The sequence below is a fragment of the Manduca sexta genome, chromosome 26 (assembly GCF_014839805.1).
Source record: "Manduca sexta isolate Smith_Timp_Sample1 chromosome 26, JHU_Msex_v1.0, whole genome shotgun sequence".
NCBI classification, from domain to species: domain Eukaryota; kingdom Metazoa; phylum Arthropoda; class Insecta; order Lepidoptera; family Sphingidae; genus Manduca; species Manduca sexta.
In genome coordinates, this window is record NC_051140.1 from 19,263,155 (window position 1) to 19,283,479 (window position 20,325).

General features: G+C 35.5%; 1 protein-coding gene across 1 annotated transcript in view; it reads left to right on the forward strand.

The window, feature by feature from the left end:
• Positions 1 to 20,325, forward strand: part of LOC115451336 — a 160,226-nt gene extending 139,901 nt beyond the window's left edge. The window contains exons 3-7 of the mRNA XM_037443175.1: positions 12,573 to 12,741; positions 14,442 to 14,599; positions 15,629 to 15,725; positions 16,498 to 16,556; positions 19,452 to 20,325. Coding sequence (XP_037299072.1) covers positions 12,573 to 12,741; positions 14,442 to 14,599; positions 15,629 to 15,725; positions 16,498 to 16,556; positions 19,452 to 19,474 — 506 coding nt within the window. The 3' untranslated portion in view covers positions 19,475 to 20,325. The remainder of the gene's footprint in view (positions 1 to 12,572; positions 12,742 to 14,441; positions 14,600 to 15,628; positions 15,726 to 16,497; positions 16,557 to 19,451) is intronic.

Consider the following 20,325-nt stretch of genomic DNA (forward strand, 5'->3'; position numbering starts at 1 on the left):
ACAAAAAATGTGATCTCGTGATAGTCTAAAGATAACTTACGAGCAATTAATTTCAATCACAAAATTCTTTTTTTTATTAAACCCTTTGAAATTGAAAATAGTAAAGAAACAACGACTAATGATAGGGACACAAAAGTTTAAAGGTGATACAATATTTTGATTTCTTCAACTAGTTTTGTGTCTGACTATACATAAAAGTTCGGTGTCAGAAATAAAGAAAGTGATACCCAAAGATTTATAATAGATATACCTACCAAACTACCTAATCGCTTTTTCAACTCTAATAGCAGACCTTAAACAGTGGAGTCACGTGACCGATAATGACCACAACCATGCGATGACTCCAATTCACCAGACTTTGAACCAATCTTATGTTAATTTGGACATATTTGAAATTATTGAACACATTTTTGAGCTGCGTGTTTGTGAGACTGTGCTGTTGCTAAGTGGAATTGAGCTCTGATCCCAGATTAAGCACCTAACGTTTGTGTTTCAATTAAGTAATATACACCGAACTGCTACGGATTAGAGTTTTTTATCGAAAAAATAGTTCTTGCATCGCATAAAAACTTAAACACATTTTAATACCTGAGCAGATTAATTTCTTTTTTATGTCATGAATTAAAACAATAGTTTCTCAGGATCATTTTGCTGATGCGAATCTGTTATAAATAAAATGCTTCCACTAAAATAAAGAAAAACCTCATCAACCCCATATTAATTCGCAATGACACATACATGAAGATGTTGAGAAATAAATAAAGATTATGTATGAACAAGGAAAATATGATAATGTATTGAAGTAAAAAATGAAATGGCCCAACGGAGTCCACAGCTGACGGCTATCGTACCTTCTGTGGACTCACAAAACGATTGTATTTGTCTCCTATAGGTCGATGGCTCGATTGTTGTGCGAGCTGGCGTAAATTTACGATATTAAAAGTAATTTCGCTGTTGACTATGATCCGATAAATGATCTAGAAAATATTTTGGTATATTAATGTGATAAATAAATAAGTTAGTTTAGACGCAATGATGATAAATCATTGTAATCACTATAAACCACAGGCAGCTGTGATGATTAGACAAAATATAAAAAAAAAGAATAGTCGAAATTTACATACATCCCAAAACTGTTACACAGCATCAAATATTTCCCCCATCAAAGTGTTATCGGCTAATAAATTTCTTTAATACTACACATTGAAAAATACGTTAACATGCACCAAGTGCATCCAGTAAATTACACACAACGATCCGAACGTTGTTTATTGTTAACAAAACACCTAAACTGCAGGTGTTGGAGTTATGTTTTGCGTATAATATGCAGCGCTACTCGTTCTACTGAACTATAGTTACGTGTTTTCTCACATAACGGGCCTTAACACTTTTAACTATACACAAACTCCCATTTTACGCGCATCATGCCTTTATCTCGGGGTTAGCAAATTACCAGGGCATCAACTTTCCCTCATGTGTGTTGTGTCCCATTATATTTTGGAGGACGAGCCTGTTGCCATATTAGACACAAGTTCCGATCCTGGGCTGACCTGACCAGAAAAACCCAACATCACTGCCTGACGCGGGATTCAAATCCAAGAATTTATCAACGCCGCACACAATAGATATAACTACGGCACCGAAGCAGTCCAAGAAAGATTTAACGTTAATCATGTCACTTCTAAATCCTTACGTACTTACCTATCTATTCACAAGCAATACTATTAGGACGTGCATGCTTGTAATTTTATTGTCTGCTTTGGCCTTGTTTACTTTTATTTATCTGGCAGCCAATTGAAATAAAGTTATATTATCTCAATTTTAGCCAATCAAATGTCTTAGTTCTACGAATGTTCTCATGCCAAAAGTACTGCGAAACAGACTTTTAATCATAGCGTTGCTCCGAAGTTACTTTGTGAACAGGGGTCTTAGTCTGTACGAGAGTTTCTGGGTTTATCTCCCCAGATTAGAGTTTCCTTTTGAATAAACCCACCTAACTTGCCCGGTATACCTCTCATTATAAGATACGTAAAAACTTGGCAAAATGTAGGTGCACTAGTTGTTCCTCATTTCAGATACTTTGAAGAAAAGGCGTCAGTTTATCTTATAATATCCTAGGGACCATGCCAAGACGCATGTCACATAGTGACTAGTGTTTGACAAGAAACATTTGACTAGCGAAACATAATGACCTACACCTGAACGAACATTTATTATTGTGACATAATTATCAGACTTTCAGTTTCACTACATCCCAGTCGCGAAGCGTAGCTACAACCCGATTCCTACCGGCTTCCCTTTTAGGTTTATTTAAGTTTGTCTTAGTCTTTAATTTTTGTTAAATTCACCGCGATATGTTAACTACGGCATTTTTTTTGCATCGGGTTACCTTTAGAAGAGTTTCACGTTTCGCCACTGCTACATCCACATTTTTAACTTAAAATATCTATAAATATTCAATAATGCAAATATTTGTGTTCATCCATCTTTAGATTTACAGCTAAATCACCAACTGCGTCATATAAAACTTACCCCATCATTGTAAACATTTTCAATATATTCCCGTCATTTCTGTGAGCGAAAGAGACAATACAATGAGGTTAATTAATACTAATCATTTAATCAATACTGATTTTTCTCTATACTGAACATGGAAACCGATCTAATACCTAATCAGTGCGTTAAACAATTATAAAGCGTACGAGCTAATCAAAAGGCGGCACCGTGTTGGTTCGCACACCGCGTCCGCCATTTAAAACAATTCACTGGGGTTGCCTCGCGTCCATAACTGTATAAGGAGTTGTTGCGCCAAACTGGGCGCTAAATAAAAAACAAGACGTTTGTATCAAAAGGAAACCCGAAAGATGTAAAAAAGGAATCCATCGCCGACGTAGCTAGGGTTGCGTTCCAAATTTGAAGTTCTAAATGGTTTCGAAATGGATATTTTGAAACAAAACAATGTCGCGTGCGCAGTATATTTTACGATGATAATAAATGATTTAGTAATAATTAAGAATAATATTTTTTTTATTAAATCAATGCTTCAAATGCTCTTGCACACGTTTCCACATAATTTAATCAAGGTAGCAAAAGATTCTTAACCAAATTTTAACGATTAACTCCATTTAACGCTATAATAAATGCAATTAACAGCTCCTTAAAACCAATCAAATAAAAAGTATTCGATTACCTTTCCTTTCCTCCACGGAGCGGACAAGTCCTTCAGTTGGTAACCCTGGTTGTATCGTAGTAGGATTCCAGCGGTCCCGCCCCGCTCCCCGGCCGCGTACTACGCCCGTTTTTTCCCCCTATACGAGTAAACAGTTGTGAGTTGCATACGTGTTTGTCGTACGATGTTTACAGTTTTAATTTTACTCGTGTGCCCGATGGCGTAAATTGTTTTAGATCGCGGTTTGTATTTGGGTTATGTATAGCGAAGTCTGAACGCCCTTAATTGGAGATTAATCTGAGCAGTACTTTGTCTCTATAATGTTGACGTTAAATAAACAATGACACGTTAAAATTTGATTAATTTATTGCACTTTTAGTTGCATAATATTTTCTTAGTGTAAGTCGAGTTTTTCTAAACAAAAAAGTAATGTTTATTCACACGTAATTTAAGTAGAAAAATACCTTTTCCTTTATTAGCATTTTATGGGTTAACAACCATCCTTGTATAAGATAGCCGGTGTAAATACTCTATCATACTTAACATGTCACTGAGAATAGAATTGAACATATCCCATTAATATACATGATGAATAAAGAAAAATCTTCAAACAATATCTAAACTAGAAAAAAATACGTCATATTGTGTATCTGAACACATTTATTATGTAAGTCATGCTAGATATCTTTTGATTTCTATACTCTAAAAATTGTATAGCCAAAATCTTATTAGTGTCAGTATTGTTCTTTTAAATTGTGTCTAATTATCTCCTACGCGTCTCAAAAATATATTTCGTGTCCTTTAGTGCAATGACCTTAAAAGTGGCTTTCCCGAAACACCTTAATTCGATTGATGATGCTCATAAGTCTGGCAAGTGGAAGATGCCAAGGTGACGATGGTTTAGGAGCTCTACTTGCCAAACATTTAGGTGGAGGATACAAAAATATCACTTCAGGGTTATAGTAACTTATTGAGTTGCAATAATAATGTTTGTTCGTTTTAATCCCAAATTGGACAACACGGTGGGTTTTCCTTACACAATTTGCCTCGAATTAGACCACACTGAAGGATTGACATAAGAGAGTCAGCTGATCGCGTAAAGCGAAGTCAAATTGTTTCTAAAACTTGCTAGAAAAATAATGTTACATCGACTCGAAATACTTCTTTATTAATACTTTATATAAATAAGATAAAGTAGCACAACAAACATCAGCTCTCGGACAACATAAAAGAAAACTCAGAGGAAAATTTGGCACATCCAATCGGAATGAAGAAAAATTGCGATTGCATCGATTCGTGGAATCTGACTCACTCTTTATTGTTATGTGTTAATCAAAGTGATTTAATTGTTTCGTGACCTGTCCCACCCCGCACACGCGAGCGTGGATGTATAAATGTCGCACTCCAACACGATTGGAAGGATTCACAAAAATAGATCACAATATTTTTACGCTAGAGTTTGCTAATAGTTTATATGCGTAAAAGATTTTAGACAGAATAGGAATTCTGCTATGCACTTTTATAATATAAAAAATGACTATAATGTATTAAATCGGGATAAAATGTTTTGTATGTGAATTCCCGGCAACTGCGAAAATATCGTTTTTTTAAAAGGAATTACGTGAGACAGTATTCTTGACTGTTGTTACTTGATGGCTTGCTTTAAATATTGCTATCAGCGACAAACCTCAACGGTATATCTCTTAAGATTTGAAAAACAAAACAATGATTAGTTAGAAGTTAAAACCCTTAACTATTCTTGTCTATTATTCTAAGTTTTTCTTTCTATCTAGTATAAAAATCCTCCTCAATGTTTTTGTTCCCAACATAACATAACTTTTTAACTGCATATAAAATATAATGAACATCGAAGTATAAAGCGGCGATTATGAATCCGACGGCACTGAATGGACCAATCGACAGTTAAAATTTAACTGCGGAATTGAACCGGCGACCACCGGCGGTTCATATTTACATTCAACTCCACTAAACGACTATAAATCTATATGACTGCTGATGATTTTTATATTTTAATATCAACTATTGACATCGTAATTAGGGGTTGCGTGGGATGAAGGATTTGTGAGGTCGATATTAATAACATATAAAATATAAAGTTCTGAATCGGGCAGAGTGATATTTGGGTTTTCCTGCTCAGTATCAGCCCGGAGTCTGGAATTTGTGCCCGATATGGCGGTAGTCTCGCCCCCTATAGGAACACCCTTGGCGAAAAGTGGATGCCTTGGTGGCGCCTCTGCATACCCCTAATAAATGCGTGATGTTGTGTGTGTGTACACTCCTGAATCCAGACTTCTGACTAACGAGTCCTTAGTAATGTATATTTGAAACACATAAATGTAAATTCGGTTTAGCAAACATACCTTAAACCTTAGTACAAACACATTTGCAAATTAAATACTTGTTTGAGTAGGCTACTTTTTTGTCATTTCCACCTCTAGGCATTACATTATTGTATTCATACAGATATTTTGGGGTATGTAGGAATTTACTTCTAACTTCTCTGGGTGCATCTATCAAGCATCATTTAGTTTTAATTCAGAGTTCTCAAGGTGTTGCTGTTTTCATATTATTAGGCGGATTAATTATTCGTTCCTTACAACCGCCAAGAGCAATGCTTTGTAAAATTCCAATGCTACCAATGATAGACAGACGAATCAACTAGTCAAAAAACAAATACATACATCGAAAATAAAATTACATGTTCATATATACAATAAACACAAACCTGTTTGGCAATAAATCGAACACTAACACCCAATCATGGCCGATGAAGATATAAAGGGATTTTTATGGCAATTGAAGGAACACACACGCAGCGAGCTCCCGTGCACTTTACATTTCGTGCCGTGTGGGTTTAGTTGTAGTCAGTAGTCTTCAAGTAGGTTAGCTTATAGATAATGAATAAAGGGAGCTAAAAATCATGCTCGAATTTAAATAATTTATTGAACCGTAAATAAAAATATGAAATCTATTTTAAACTGATTATAAATGCTTGTCATTTCTAAGAAATTTATGAAAGTATTTTTATAATAAAAATAATTGTGCAATAAGAAAGATTATCAGCAAAAAATTAAAATATCAAAAATTATTTAAACCTTGGTAATTTTCCATCGACGGATAAATGTATTCCAAATGTAATTATCAGACTTAATTATTCGGCAAATTTAATGCAGAACTTGTCAACGTTACATAATTTTTTATTCAAATGGCAAAACAGCTGTCAAATTATAACAACTAAAACGGAGAAATTAAACACGTCGTATTTCGTAAGCGTCGCGTCCAAAGGAAATCCTTAGCATGAAGAGCGCAGTAAAAAGCCCGCACTGCCTATTGTGGCGGCAGCTTTAAAAATAAAAGCGGTTTATTTTGAATCACTCGGCTCATCTGCTCGCGCTTTAATTACAAACTGTCGCGGAGACGATAATGTTTGGTGTGACATGATCGTAATCAGGAATTTGTATACATGGAACGAAATACACGCGGTAAAAAGTTAGTTGAAATAGTTGCGCTGTGTAGTGTCTACCCTTACGGCTATTAAAGATTAGAATGTGAGTATATACAAATACAAGGGCGTTAGTACGACATTTCGTACACATGGTCTATGTCCGAATTAAATTTTCGCTTTATCGGTTGTTCTTTATTTAATAATAGTTTTTACTTACCATATTTATTATTTTATAATTTTTGTTTATATGTAAATGAGAAAGCTATGACGAGTAAAATTTGTCATATATTCTGTATAAAATTATTGAGACCACACGTGGTAAGTAACTAATACTATGTAGGTCACACGTCAGATTGACATTCATCAATGAATACCAAAGGGGCGCAAGAAACGATTATTTAATGGACAACAAAAAGTCATAGTAAAATCTATTAAGTTGTTTACATTAACTAATGGACGCTAGGAAACCAGAATTATAAATGCATGTAACTTTTGCCCAAAATTTACCCTTTTAGTTATACCTTTTTGTATATTTGTTGGTTGTGGAAGCGGTAATGCGTTTATCCCCGTTAAAAAAAGGATTTCCAAGTTCTATATACACATCCCCTAAAATTAGGAAGGTGATAATAATCTTTTCGTCTTATTATATTACAAAAACATATAACCTCTTTCATTACATGTTTTTGTAATCTATGAAAACTGTTGTGGATTATTTATTTCTATTTGATTCTTTTATTATATAAGTAAAATTGTACTCTATTTTTTCCCAAATAAACTAAAATAAATAAATAACTTCGATTATAGCAAAATAATACAGCGTAGATAAAGTAACGCCCGCGATGTCGACTGCTGTCCTACAGAAGAGATATTTATACCTTCTTTGAGAACACTAGCGCCCTCGCTGTTACCATTGCTGTACAAACAAATTGTTTTATTGTCTTTGATACGGGAAATAAATAAATCTTTGACGATTAGATGCGGTTCGATAAAACTTAGCAGTATGAGAGTTAGACTGGCAGTTACTGTTTTGTTTATTTTTGTCAAGCAACAGTATCACTTTTGTGTTTCAGTATAAAGGCTATAGCCAGGGTTATTACTAAATGACAAGCGCGCAGGGGGTTATGCAATTCGTAATTTAGTTCTGGAAAGCGTTGCTGTTTAATTTTTACCAGTGTTATCATCTGCCGAGTTAATTACTCGTCCTCTTAATAAGTTTTATAATAATCTAAGCCATTTTACCTTTTTATATGTCAAAATGACTTTATTGGATCCATATTGAGGTTAAAATAGTGTAGTCCAACTAGTAGGTATAGTTCTTCAACTTCAACTGCCACCAGAATTCTGTCTTAGTAAGATGCACTCTATCTTATCCCGGAAAGCGACTCTTCAGTACAACTTAATTGATATTTCAATGATAGCTATCTGCTGATCCCGAAAACCCAAATTTACACATATGCTAAACGAGCAAACCGTTTGCTTGATGGTAAGCGTCTCCACACGATACAAAATAAGAACACCAGCCAAACTTTGATCAGCTACCCAGTGTAGAAAGCGAGCAGAACCGTAGTAGCTACTATCCTAGTAGGTAGGCCCCCGAATTCTGACCACCACTGTGTGTAAAATAATAAAGAATTCATACGGGTACCTTGCTTCTTACGCTCTCACCCACTGGTTGTGTACAACAACTTCTTTTTGTTTTTGTACTGAGTCCTTGGTTGCCTAGCTAGGGTAACGTGCACATAAACCTTACTCCAGATTACTTCCATTAGCTCACCAGCTATTATCACTTACGCATTCGATACTTCAGTCATGCCTCGTGGACCACTGAGTCAGCTGGAAGTCGGCCAGCTCGCCTCACCTGCGCCGACTCGCAGGATGTCTGCTATTTATACAACATTTTTTGATACTAGACGAGGGCTTGTCTCCAGTATTTATATCGTGCGTAAATTTATAGTATTATGTAGCTCGCATGTAGTGTTCTTATGAAGAAAAACTCGTCTGCCGTTGTCGATTGGAAGTGCTACGTCAACCAGTAAATATCAGTATCTGAAAATATTAGATGAGCGGTCTAATTACGAAAGTCACCAGAGTAATTACCCTAATAGCACATGGAAATTGGTACTTGATTGCAGAAACAGAGAGAGAGCTTTGGCAACTGCCAATTACCAAGTACTACAGGTATAAAGGTGATCATTATGTGATCACGAGTGAAATGCAATTCCACACATTTTAGTATTGTTTGTAACGGGCAATAAACATGTTTCCGGGCTATAATATAATTATTTGATGCTTACTATAATATAATTATTTGATGCTTACTTATTCATCTCGCTATTTCAAAAAAATAAACAAAATACATAGTTAATTAATTCCAACTAACAGCTTAATATTTGCACGAATTTTCCTTATCGTCGTATTGTGAATGCATTCTTTCCACCCACATTACAGACGTGGGAAACTCATTAACGGATAACCTGAAACAATAAGCTACGTCAAGATAGGGGTGCGTCACCCTCTCGCGTCATTGTCACCTGAGATGTAACCACGATTCCCGGTATCATTTGTCCATGATGCGTCATTGACGAGGTGCAATCATGTGACCCGATTAATAAGTTTTGCTTTTTAATTGACATATTTTTTCCGGTCTAGTTTTAAACGTGCACACGTATATCTTTCATCCTCAATTGGAGAGAAAGAATCACATCCAGTAAGCACACAAGGCGACTTTAGATCAGTCTAAATTCAGGTCCGTTCCCTATCACCCAAATTCCAGCTATGGCCGATAATATACATTTTCGTATGCTTATTAATCGAACTCAGAACCCCACGGTTTGCAGCCGAAATATATCCTGCTATCACTAATCAAATGCGGATTTGATACGGTAATTTACTTTTCCAATATCCATCTTCACCTCATGATAAATTCCATTCAAAACCCACACGGCATACCGGAAACCACGTGTTTTCACTACTACACGTAACTGCCTGCGTCATTCTAGTAATTTGAGTGTTTACCTCCATTCATAGTTCTGGAGTCATTGTCCTGGCTATTGGCAGTGACACAACTCTCGGTCATCACCTGATGTCAAAAAAGTCCACTTCTTAAAACCACAATGCTGCTAGAAAGGTATTAGATTTATTTCCTACCCGACTGATATGAAAAGTGGAAGATCTAGCCTGTTCCAAGCCAGAAAAGAAGTTCGTCACAATCCTGTCAACCATTAAAAGTAATATATCATGGTTGTTGATTACACCGCACCGTGCCTACAGATAAAGTCGTTTTGCTCAGCCAGAGTAAAAGTTACTTTTCAATATATTCCCTATGCTAGTACGAATTATGAGTACCATGGAAATCTCTTTAACCCATTTATAGCAGCGACAGATGAGTTGATTATGCAACAAGAAGCTGCAGTTGATCCCCGTAGCAAGACCACCGTGACCTGCAAATCTTTTAGAGCCTGGGTCGTAAAAATCACAATCTCGTAGACGACACCAACGACACTTAGACTGACTGTTGGGTTTATTTATATCCGAACTGTAACGTGTCGCGTTATCCACCAACGCCTAGTTTCATTCAGAAAACCAATTTAAAGTGGATGCCAAATATTTGTACGTAACCAATCCATTGCCACTTTTGTGCGATTTTTAGTACTCTCCAAATAGTTATTCTCCAAATAGATTTATTGATAGATGGTTATATTTTCGTATATTGACTTCTCTATTTGTATCTCTCGCTCCTGCTTCTATTCATGGTTTTAGTTTTAAATTTTTAGCTGATCGTAAGCTTTAAATGATTCGCCCATAAAATGAGGTGAGATCGTCTAGATTACTTAATTATTTATTTCCGTCATGCATTGTTGCTTCGGTTTAAAGGGTATCGTAGCATTATAATACTTAGCATCTAATTCCAATTCATGTCCTGTTACTGATACATACATAACATCACGCATGTATCCCCGAAGGGGTATGCAGAGGCGCAACTAGGGCACCCACTTTTCGCCAAGTATGTTCCGTCCCATGATGTGATAGGGGGCGAGCCTATCGCCATATCGGGCACAAATTCCAGACTCCGGGCTGATACTGAGCAGAAAAACCCAAATATCACTTTGCCCGACCCGGGATTCCAACCCAGGACCTCAGAACGCTATTGTACCGGACATGCAATACAACTACGCCACCGAGGCAGTCACTGATATTGTACTGATATTGTAGGTTATACTGTTGAAAGGCAACCATGGGATTCGTCGCCTACTTCAATTGTAGCAGAACAATTATCAGGGCTACAGATTGAGAAAAATACATACTCAACCGCCACTGATCCTACAAGTTTGCTTTAAATAGGTCTACTTAAGCCGTAAAACAGGACGTTTTTTTTTTCAAATATTTTCCCTGACAATGTAACATTCTCATTACTTGTCTTCTGTATTCTACTGGCATTATAACCTCGTTTTATCAAATTCCTTTAACTCCATAACTTCCAATGTCTCCATTCATATCTCCGTCGTTGAAACACCTTTAATTTTATTTATATCTGGAGACAACTATAAAAATTGTCATCGGACGACTAGGTCCGGTGTAAAAAAACATGTAAAACACATAATATATGATGTTTCGCAACAGATCCATTCCAGTTATTAGGGAGACACATCCTGGACGCGCAGGGTGATTTACAACTGTCGAATAGATTTTAGAGATCCGCAGTGTAAAGAAAACGGGATTATTCAGTATATTTTACCGCCAGCATATTTGTCCATAATGTGTGATTTTTGATAATTTTTGATCACCTAACGCATAGATTTGAGTTAGAGGTTTAGAGTTTTTTAAACTACCCTTATTATTCTGAAATCTGATTTTTTTAAACATAAGCTATCTGAATACATATTAGACTGACTGTTCTTTAACACAAATACAGATAAGAAAATAAACAGACCTAAAGACTGATAGATAACCTACATACTTTACCTTTCTTTAATGACATTAAGTTAGACATATTAAGTATACGTTCACCAAATATAATGTACCCATTTTAATTCCCTTGCATCCTATTACAATGAAACTAAATTTCTAAAAGACTGTTTACTATACTGAACATTGGTTTGGAACTTAAATTTAATCATCGTATTTTTCTTTTCATACTGAAACTTGGCCAAATTTCTTGTCGCCCGACCGTCCGCCCCGTGGACTCGAAACGAATGAGTTTAGATAACACGATGTTTATTTCTGTTCTTACATATGTTACTCGTCGCACCGAATAATAAGGCCATTGGCCTAATGACAGCCATTTATTTTTAACAACATCCACCCGCGACTTGGTTTACAAGGCTTAATCAGAAACGGTTGTAGACAGTTTGTGACAACCAACTTTAATGACAATTGAAGTGATGAACTCAGCTTATCCAATTTGAATCAGAAAACATAATCTTTGTCGTTTTGCTTATTATTCTAAGATAGGGCCACTAAGATATTTCAGTTCTGTTATACTGCTTACAGACATATCTAAAGATACCAACAGTCAAGCAATTTGCTCATTTGCTCTCTTAAATACGGCTAAGGACAACAAATGCTATCTTAAGATTGATCGTAGGACCCTTCAGAAGAATTAATTCAACACGCGTGCACTGCACCATACACGGCTATATACATCATATTTCATACTTCTACTCTGGTCTGCGTCGCGTTTATTGCAAAAATTATCATAGTTTGTACTCAACTCTGATTCTCGAAATCTAAATGTATAGTGTTTTTATACTCTGCTCTTTATGTTTGTAATTTCACAAGTTGCTTCAATATCTATCCCATCTCATTTATCGTCTACTGGTGCTTATATATTCAACATATCTTGCTATCATAGCTAACTTACATAAGCTCTTATTATCTGCTTCTTGTCTCTTATCCATCAGTTAATTTTCATTACTAACGTGTTACATTTGTGTGCAGTTAGTCAAGCCCGCGTGGAACCGATGCAGTCGGTGCGAACGACGCGCGGGAGCCGCGTGCGGCTCGAGTGCAAGGCTAGCGCGCGCCCGCCGCCGCGCATCTCCTGGTACAAAGACGGCCGGCCCGTCGCTGACATCGCGCTCAGGCGATTCCGGGTGCAGAATTATAGGTAAATATACTATATTATTAATAAAAATAATATTTGCTAACATTCATGACCAACGATGTGGCATGAATGTTAGCAAGCTCATACAGTAGTCCTTCATTGTAAGTTTATGAGAGAAAACTGAGGGTGTATACATACCACTTTACGCAGAACAAGTCCACATGAGTTTTTCATTATGTGTATGGCGGTCGCTATACAGTTCAGTACACTATATAGCTGGCACCTTCCCACTATCAAAAGCCTACTCTATCTGACGCTCTATTTGTCTAAAATGAAATCTAAATAACTGAAAATTCAATGCAACAACTGAAACGAATGTAGAAACCTCAGTAACAAGAACAATCAGTTCCCAAGGTTGTGTAAAGTCCAGAGCAATGATTGATTCGTAACGATTAGCTGATCCATTTGACCCCATCTGAAACTAGACCGCGCAATCAGGCCGCCAGGACGAGCTTCGTGTTTGTTTAGACAGTATAGGGTTGGACGTGAGATGGAGGCAAATATCAAGGGTTTTAAAGAGATGGCATCATACTTAATTTCATTTTTAGTAATATAGCAGAATAGGTAGATAATTACTATCGATAGAAGAGTCATGACTGCGCGTTCGGTCTTGAAAAATGGGAATATGGAATGGGTGCGGTAGAAGGGACGTTTCAACCTTCATAAATCTCGTTCATCATACCAAACTCTACAGTAATTTGTCTCTTACGTCGGTACTAGAGGTGAAAATCGACCTAGAGATTGAGCCGGCCCGATCATATTATGAACATAATATATGAATACAACAGGACGCTATCACTCATCAGAAATTTAGTAATAAGTATGTCTGTCCTAATAAAAACTAAAATGTCCTTAGCCTTAGGATTGGTACAGACGATGTTTGGGATGTTAAAGCTCTTTAATTGGAACTTAGATACGACAAAACAGATAGATATAGATAGATAGAACAGATTCAGAGACAGCCCTGATCGATTAACAAACAGATTACTGCACTAATCGCGAATGCAGACGCTGTCATTGACCTACCTACACAAAATACCAAATGCTACGCGAGTGTGCCCCTTAACACATCGCCATAAAGCATGCTGTTCATATAGGTTCGTGTAATTACAAAGCGGATTGCTGTTACGGGTCGTTGCGCGTTCAGTACTTTGATATTTTATGGTCTAATAACACAGTGACTTTTAAAATGATGATTTAGTGACTTGAATTGTTTTTGTTCTTATACCTAATGTTACAATAGACAGGACTGGGCTTTTTATGGTTCTGTATGACTGACCAGCATACACATTAACACCTGCCTATAAACAGTAGACAACAATAAGCTGGTAGTTCCACTCAGATAGCGACCAACGTATACAAGGTGTTAAAATCCGCCCTATTCGCCCATGACGTGGTAGTATCACAGTATTAACCTGTGTTTATCGGACAAAAATACTATTATAATTGTATCAAATGCACCTTACTTATTATTACATGCAACGGGGTCACTTCACCCTCTATGTGTAAAAGAAAATCATATTTTCACTGCTCTGCACTCAACATCTTCCATTAAATAGTATCACAGTAATATTTGTTATGCGAGGCCCAAATACTATTTGGGAATAAAACACTCCGTTCCATACTATGCACGCTAGCTTCATAGTTTATTATATTTATATATGTTTTATTAGTAGCAGCATTAAATGAATCTACAATGTCAGTGATGATTACAGAAGGCGCTCGGTTCTAGTAATAAGACATGCGAGGAACGAAGACTCTGCGACGTATGAGTGCAGGGCTCAGGGCGCTGTGGGGCCGCCGGCCGTCGCCGCTGCGAATGTCAGCGTGCTGCCGCCTGTGGTCACACCTCCTGACACAAGTAAGTACTTTAAATGACTCCAAGAATGGACGAAGTAACAGTTTGCTGGTGATTCGAAAGCCGTCTTCAATGCTTGAAAATTAATGTAACCTAATCTTCGCGCCTTTCTTAAAGATTAAAATAATGTTACACAAGATCTTTTGGATACCTGCAGTCTGTTTTGAATATTATATATGCAGCTGCATTTTTCTACATCTCTATAATGGCATTGTATATGGCCTGTAGATTAGAATATCCTAGATTCAGTTGCCAGATCGGGAACAAAGTCTAAAATAATAAATATATAATTGCTCGGGATTGGATTCTCCCAAAAGGTTGATACCAGGTGAGTAAGCTAAATAATTTCTACAAAACGCGTTGAAAAGTATATTGCACCTATCCCACTTTGAATAATCGCAGGTAAAAAATCTGCAGGACTTTTTATTTAATCTAACCTATCAACGAGATCACCTAATTAAAGCATTATGAATCAGTTTGTAACAGTTAGCATTACCACAATGTCATTGTTAGCGTAGAGTACGCACTGTATGCAGTGGGAAGTCATCGCTTCCGAGAAGCCGACAATACAATCGAGGCCAATAAGGTGCTCTGTTACAACGTACTTGCTTTATGTATCATTTTCTTTCATCATACAAACAATTTTTCTACAACTGAACGGGACGAGTAAGCTGCTCTCATGAGGCTCACGACCACCTATAGTGGCAACTCCATCGGAAAATTAAATCATACGTAGAATTGTATTGGGATTCTCACATTACGTCAACTCATAATGCACCCAGATACTATAAAATTATAAATCAGTTTAACCGTGATAAATTCACAGCGCAGATAGCCGAGACATCCAGTATGTCTCTTCTAACTCTACTATTACTCTATCTTTCTGATTTATAGTGTGCAGCCAGCTATTATTTGTTTCAATTTAAAGGATTTATCTACAGCTAGTGTAAGACGAAATTGGCACATTGAATCAAAGCACGAATAACTTTTAATGATACATAATAAATAATATTTGTGACAATTTGTCCACAGCGACTGGGTCGCCGTGTCCGATGCCGGACCCCTCGTCATACTGCCTCAATGGCGGTACCTGTCTCTTCTTTGAGATTGTACAGGAGCAAGCGTGCAAGTAAGTATATACCTTGTCTTCCAAATAATATAAACCATAACCATTTGTCCTCATATGAACTGGAGAGAGGGTATAAAATAATCTTTGTATAATAACGCTAATGTATCTCTAGATCTAGTTGGTGCTCATTCATTTAGTCTCCCAAAAATGTGATGATCATCGAAGATAGTAACGTTATGTTAGACATCTGAAATAATCCTGCTCTACGTCAAATCTCACGTATCTCCTAGATGAAACTCTACTGCTGAAAATGACAGTCATCACAAGACTCTTATAAAGAAGAATTACTTTCTCGATAACATAATAAAGTGGAGTTTTATTTTCGAATCTTGTTTATTTTCTGTTGTCAAGAACAGAAAAGTTGGTCTTTATCAATGTTTTACGTACGAAATAGACTTAGCGAAAATAGAGTTGAGTTTTTAGATTTAGTTTACTAATAAACGATCTACATTTTAGAAATACGATTCATCTTCTTCTGTTTATTTTATCTCAACAATCGTCGGTTGGCATATACTGGTTAATTAGAAGCACTCTTAAAATTCCTTTGGTAGTCAACTATGATTCACTGTTTCAAATTAAAGAAAGGTAGAGTTAACATCAAACGTAATAGTTCATCCAGGACTTGGTCTTTGCATTAAATTTTATGATCATTCATTTAATAGTTTCGTCTTCTTACGAGCATCTGAGCAAATATCGAAATACTTGGTAATCTTTCATATTTATATTTTTTGTAGCTTTAAAACTTATTAAATGATTTTTAATTTATTTTCAGATGTCCAGAAGGCTTCACCGGGCAGCGGTGCGAGACGAAGGATGTTTCGAACAGAAGTAGTATGTCGCATTCGTACACGTGCAAACTGGGCCTCTCGACCACCTACTACTGTTAGCGACCGATGCGCCGGCGCATAACCCACCTTGTTCCAATTTTAAATACAAAATTTTAGCTCGCGACTTACGACGCGCACCGGCCGGCGGACTGTGGCCAGCTTTCGTTTTTACAAATTAAAAATATATGCTACAGGATAAACATTCTTACCTGCCAGCTATAAAACATCATAAAACTGAATAAATAGGAAGGGTTATAGGTTAGGTATCGGAGACGGTATTTTTTTTAAATATAACAGTTATTTTACAAAGTTATATAGAATCAATTCATTTTTTAAACATTTTAAATTCATTAGAATAATTTTCATTAGTCACATTATATTTAGTAGAATTATCACCGCAAGACCGCGCAACTGCGTCTGATTAGTAATTTTAAGTCGCAGACATGACTGAATCTATGGACATGCCAGACACAAATTAAGTTCCTTTTAGAATTAAAATATATTTTTAGGATTTTATTCCAAGTGAACTGAACTGAGTCTCGATTATTGTCGATATAAACAATTCATTTGAACCCCAAGCATGATTTAGGCCTAGCCGTATATTGCAGCGCAGACTTTGAGCCTGCACAGATGTGTGGCAAAAGCTATTAATATGCTGAGATCTATAAAACTAATTGTGAGAAGCCTTATTAAAAATAAAATACAATTAGTTATTCATGGCAGAGTGTTAATATTTAATAATTAAAAAAGTATCATTTTTTTTTTCCCTTTTCGAAAGAAACTCTTAGAACTTAGATATATGCCACAATTTGCTTTATATATCTTAGCAAAAATATCAAATAGGGGCTTAAACGGGAAGTATTCCAAAGAAGATTTAAGTTCGTCAATCGATTTGTTTGTAATTTTTGATTGAAGGTCCCACAGTCCGCTCCACGGTCACGAACAATACGTTATTGTGACAAAAAACGCACACTGTTCCCTTACAGTGGAGTTTTGTTGCATTTATAATCGTTAAATGCGTAATTAGTATTAAAATAAGTGCCGGACTAAAACGGCCGTTGTAAATAAATATTTAAAAACCGAATCCTACGTTTCTCGTTTAGGGAGAAAACATAGTGATTCTAATTTATTATATTTTTTTTATCTGCTTCTATTTGCGTCATTCGATATTCAAAGCTTTAAAATTCGTATTTTTTTTATTTATTCTGGCACAGAGCCCGAATTCATTGATAAATTCGATAGCGTAGTTAGCGGGTAGTGTTCACTATGCTTAATAATTTCGGAGCAAAAACTATTTATCTAATTTAAAGGTTTCCTTTTATTTTAAAACCACTACTATAATTGAAGTTGTAAATATTTTAAACATATTTGTAATATTGCGTTTTATTTGTTATTAACTTTAAGGTTTGAACAATAGTATATAATATTCTAATGAAGAGACTTGCAAGTTATGTACATATCTATTAGGGTAAGGGATTTATATATACAAACATAATTTAAACTAAACTGATTTACTATTTGATATTACTTGCTATGCCAGTTTTAGCCATAGCAACATTTATGTCATAGTGAAATAGGTTGCCAGTAATAAATTGGAACAAGCGCTCAAATATTAAAAAAAATAATATATAAAACAGGGAAACGCATAGCAAGTCCAGTGGAAAAAATAAATACTTAAATTCCGATTTATGCGGTCCGTCACACATCACCTAGTCATAAAGCAGTTTTAATTATTAGCTAGGTAGAACTAAATGAATTAATTTATAAAATTATATAATTTTTGTATGAGTGTGAATTGATTGGATGTATGACTTGTATGGTTCAGGAAATATGTGATTAATATATGAACTCACGTAGTTGAATAGTACGCATTATATTTCCTAAACTATACATATACTGTACTTATTTCTCACGTTTTCACTGTATGGGACCGAAAGATCGACTTTTCAGTTGTTTCCTTTCTTTGTAAAAAGATTTCTCTCTTCCTAAGTTCATTATTTATATGTAATTAAAAATGTAGCAAAGGGAATATTTATTTTAATGATTTGAGGATTTTAGGGCATTTAAAGTTGAGGTGCCGTGACGTTTTTACGGAAAAGAAATGCCTTTTTATTTTTTATTTAATTTTCGGTCTGATCGACATAAAAATTCTAATTGTGGTGAATGAATGACGTCATAGCACCTTAATAGATGTGTTTGTAGTCTCACAACAAATATTAAGGCTCGAATTATCATTTTAAGTGAATGTAACAATGGTCATACCAAAATCACAATAAAAGAATGAGTGTTGGAATTAACAGAAAGGCGACAATTTGTTTTCTTTTTCACGTGCTCCTTTAATCCTGAGAAAAATCCTTAATTATGTTCCAATTATCAACTATTAGTAACGGATCAAAACCGGACAGTTTATATACGGTACGTATTTTCGAAATTATTATTTATTTGTCGTGCACTGAATTAACAATCCGCACTCATTTTCATAAGTGAAAAAATGTAACCTTTTCATTTGAATATTCATTTGATGTTACATTTTTTCATTTCATCCCATCAAGTGACTAACGCTTCATTCCAGGCACTAATATGAAGACAGCATGCTACACGCATGAGAAAAATGTAACTTATTATTTGTTGTGAGATAACGTAACAAAATAGGTTAAGGGGCTCTCCACACGTGTACTGTACGCAATTTGCGCCGCCGATCGCAAAAATATCAGAATAATAATATGTCTAGTAACCTCAACAAAACTCAACCATGAACTTGTTTGATATTGTATTTGGCTTTATGCTAAAGGAAATTGGTAACGCAAATTACGTTGTAGTGTGGCAAGGCTCTATAGCATGCTTAAGTGTAACTAGACTACCTAAAACAAATAGGTTAATTTTTTTTTCTCTTTGACAGGTAAAGGAGAGCCTCTTTGGTGAGGAACTGAGGACTGAACGAATGGATTGAACGATATCTATTCTTAGATAAGCATTCCGGTGTTAAACGAATTTTGTACAGCCATTATCATTTTACTGTAATGATTATGTAATTGTACGCTAACATAAGGTTTGACGACTGATATCTTAAAAATATTTTAGCCAGGGTTGTTCTGCTCATTTTGTGCGCCACCCTGGCCCCTCAACTACTACACTAACGCATTTTGCGCCGCACATGTTTACATATTAACGCTTTCTGTTTACATAAAAAAAATACAAATTTCAAAATATTTGCAACAACCTAAGTAAGTTGTAAAAGTATTTGCTAAAACAACTAAAGAGCGATATAGAAAAATAACATGAAATAAATTTGAAGAAATACTGAAGTTTACTCCCACCATTGCCTCTACCTGGCTTGATTCTACATCTAGAACTTAAGATATTCTATAATCCTATACAGGTGAACTATGATTCTCATCTAGATGGAAAGCGAGCTCATAAACTTTTGTATTTAACCTTCATCCTTACGCTTGGCTAGCTTTTGTATAGTTACAACTCTTAATTTAGGTTATATGGTGCTTAAAATGACTTGTACGAATTCAAAATTGATGTTCCTAATACCATAATATGTATGTTACGATGAATGCCTACTTAAAACAAATGAAGAGGTATTAAGTATAATTTTTTTATTTCATATAAATTTAAATATTGGCTAAGTCATCAATCCAATATTTAAAAAAAATATCGAATCTAACAGTCACACACAGTTTTGACTAAATATTATAAGTCTTAAAACCCTAAACCCCAACGTAATATTTTTGAATAACCTGAGATTTTATTAAAAACCGAATTAT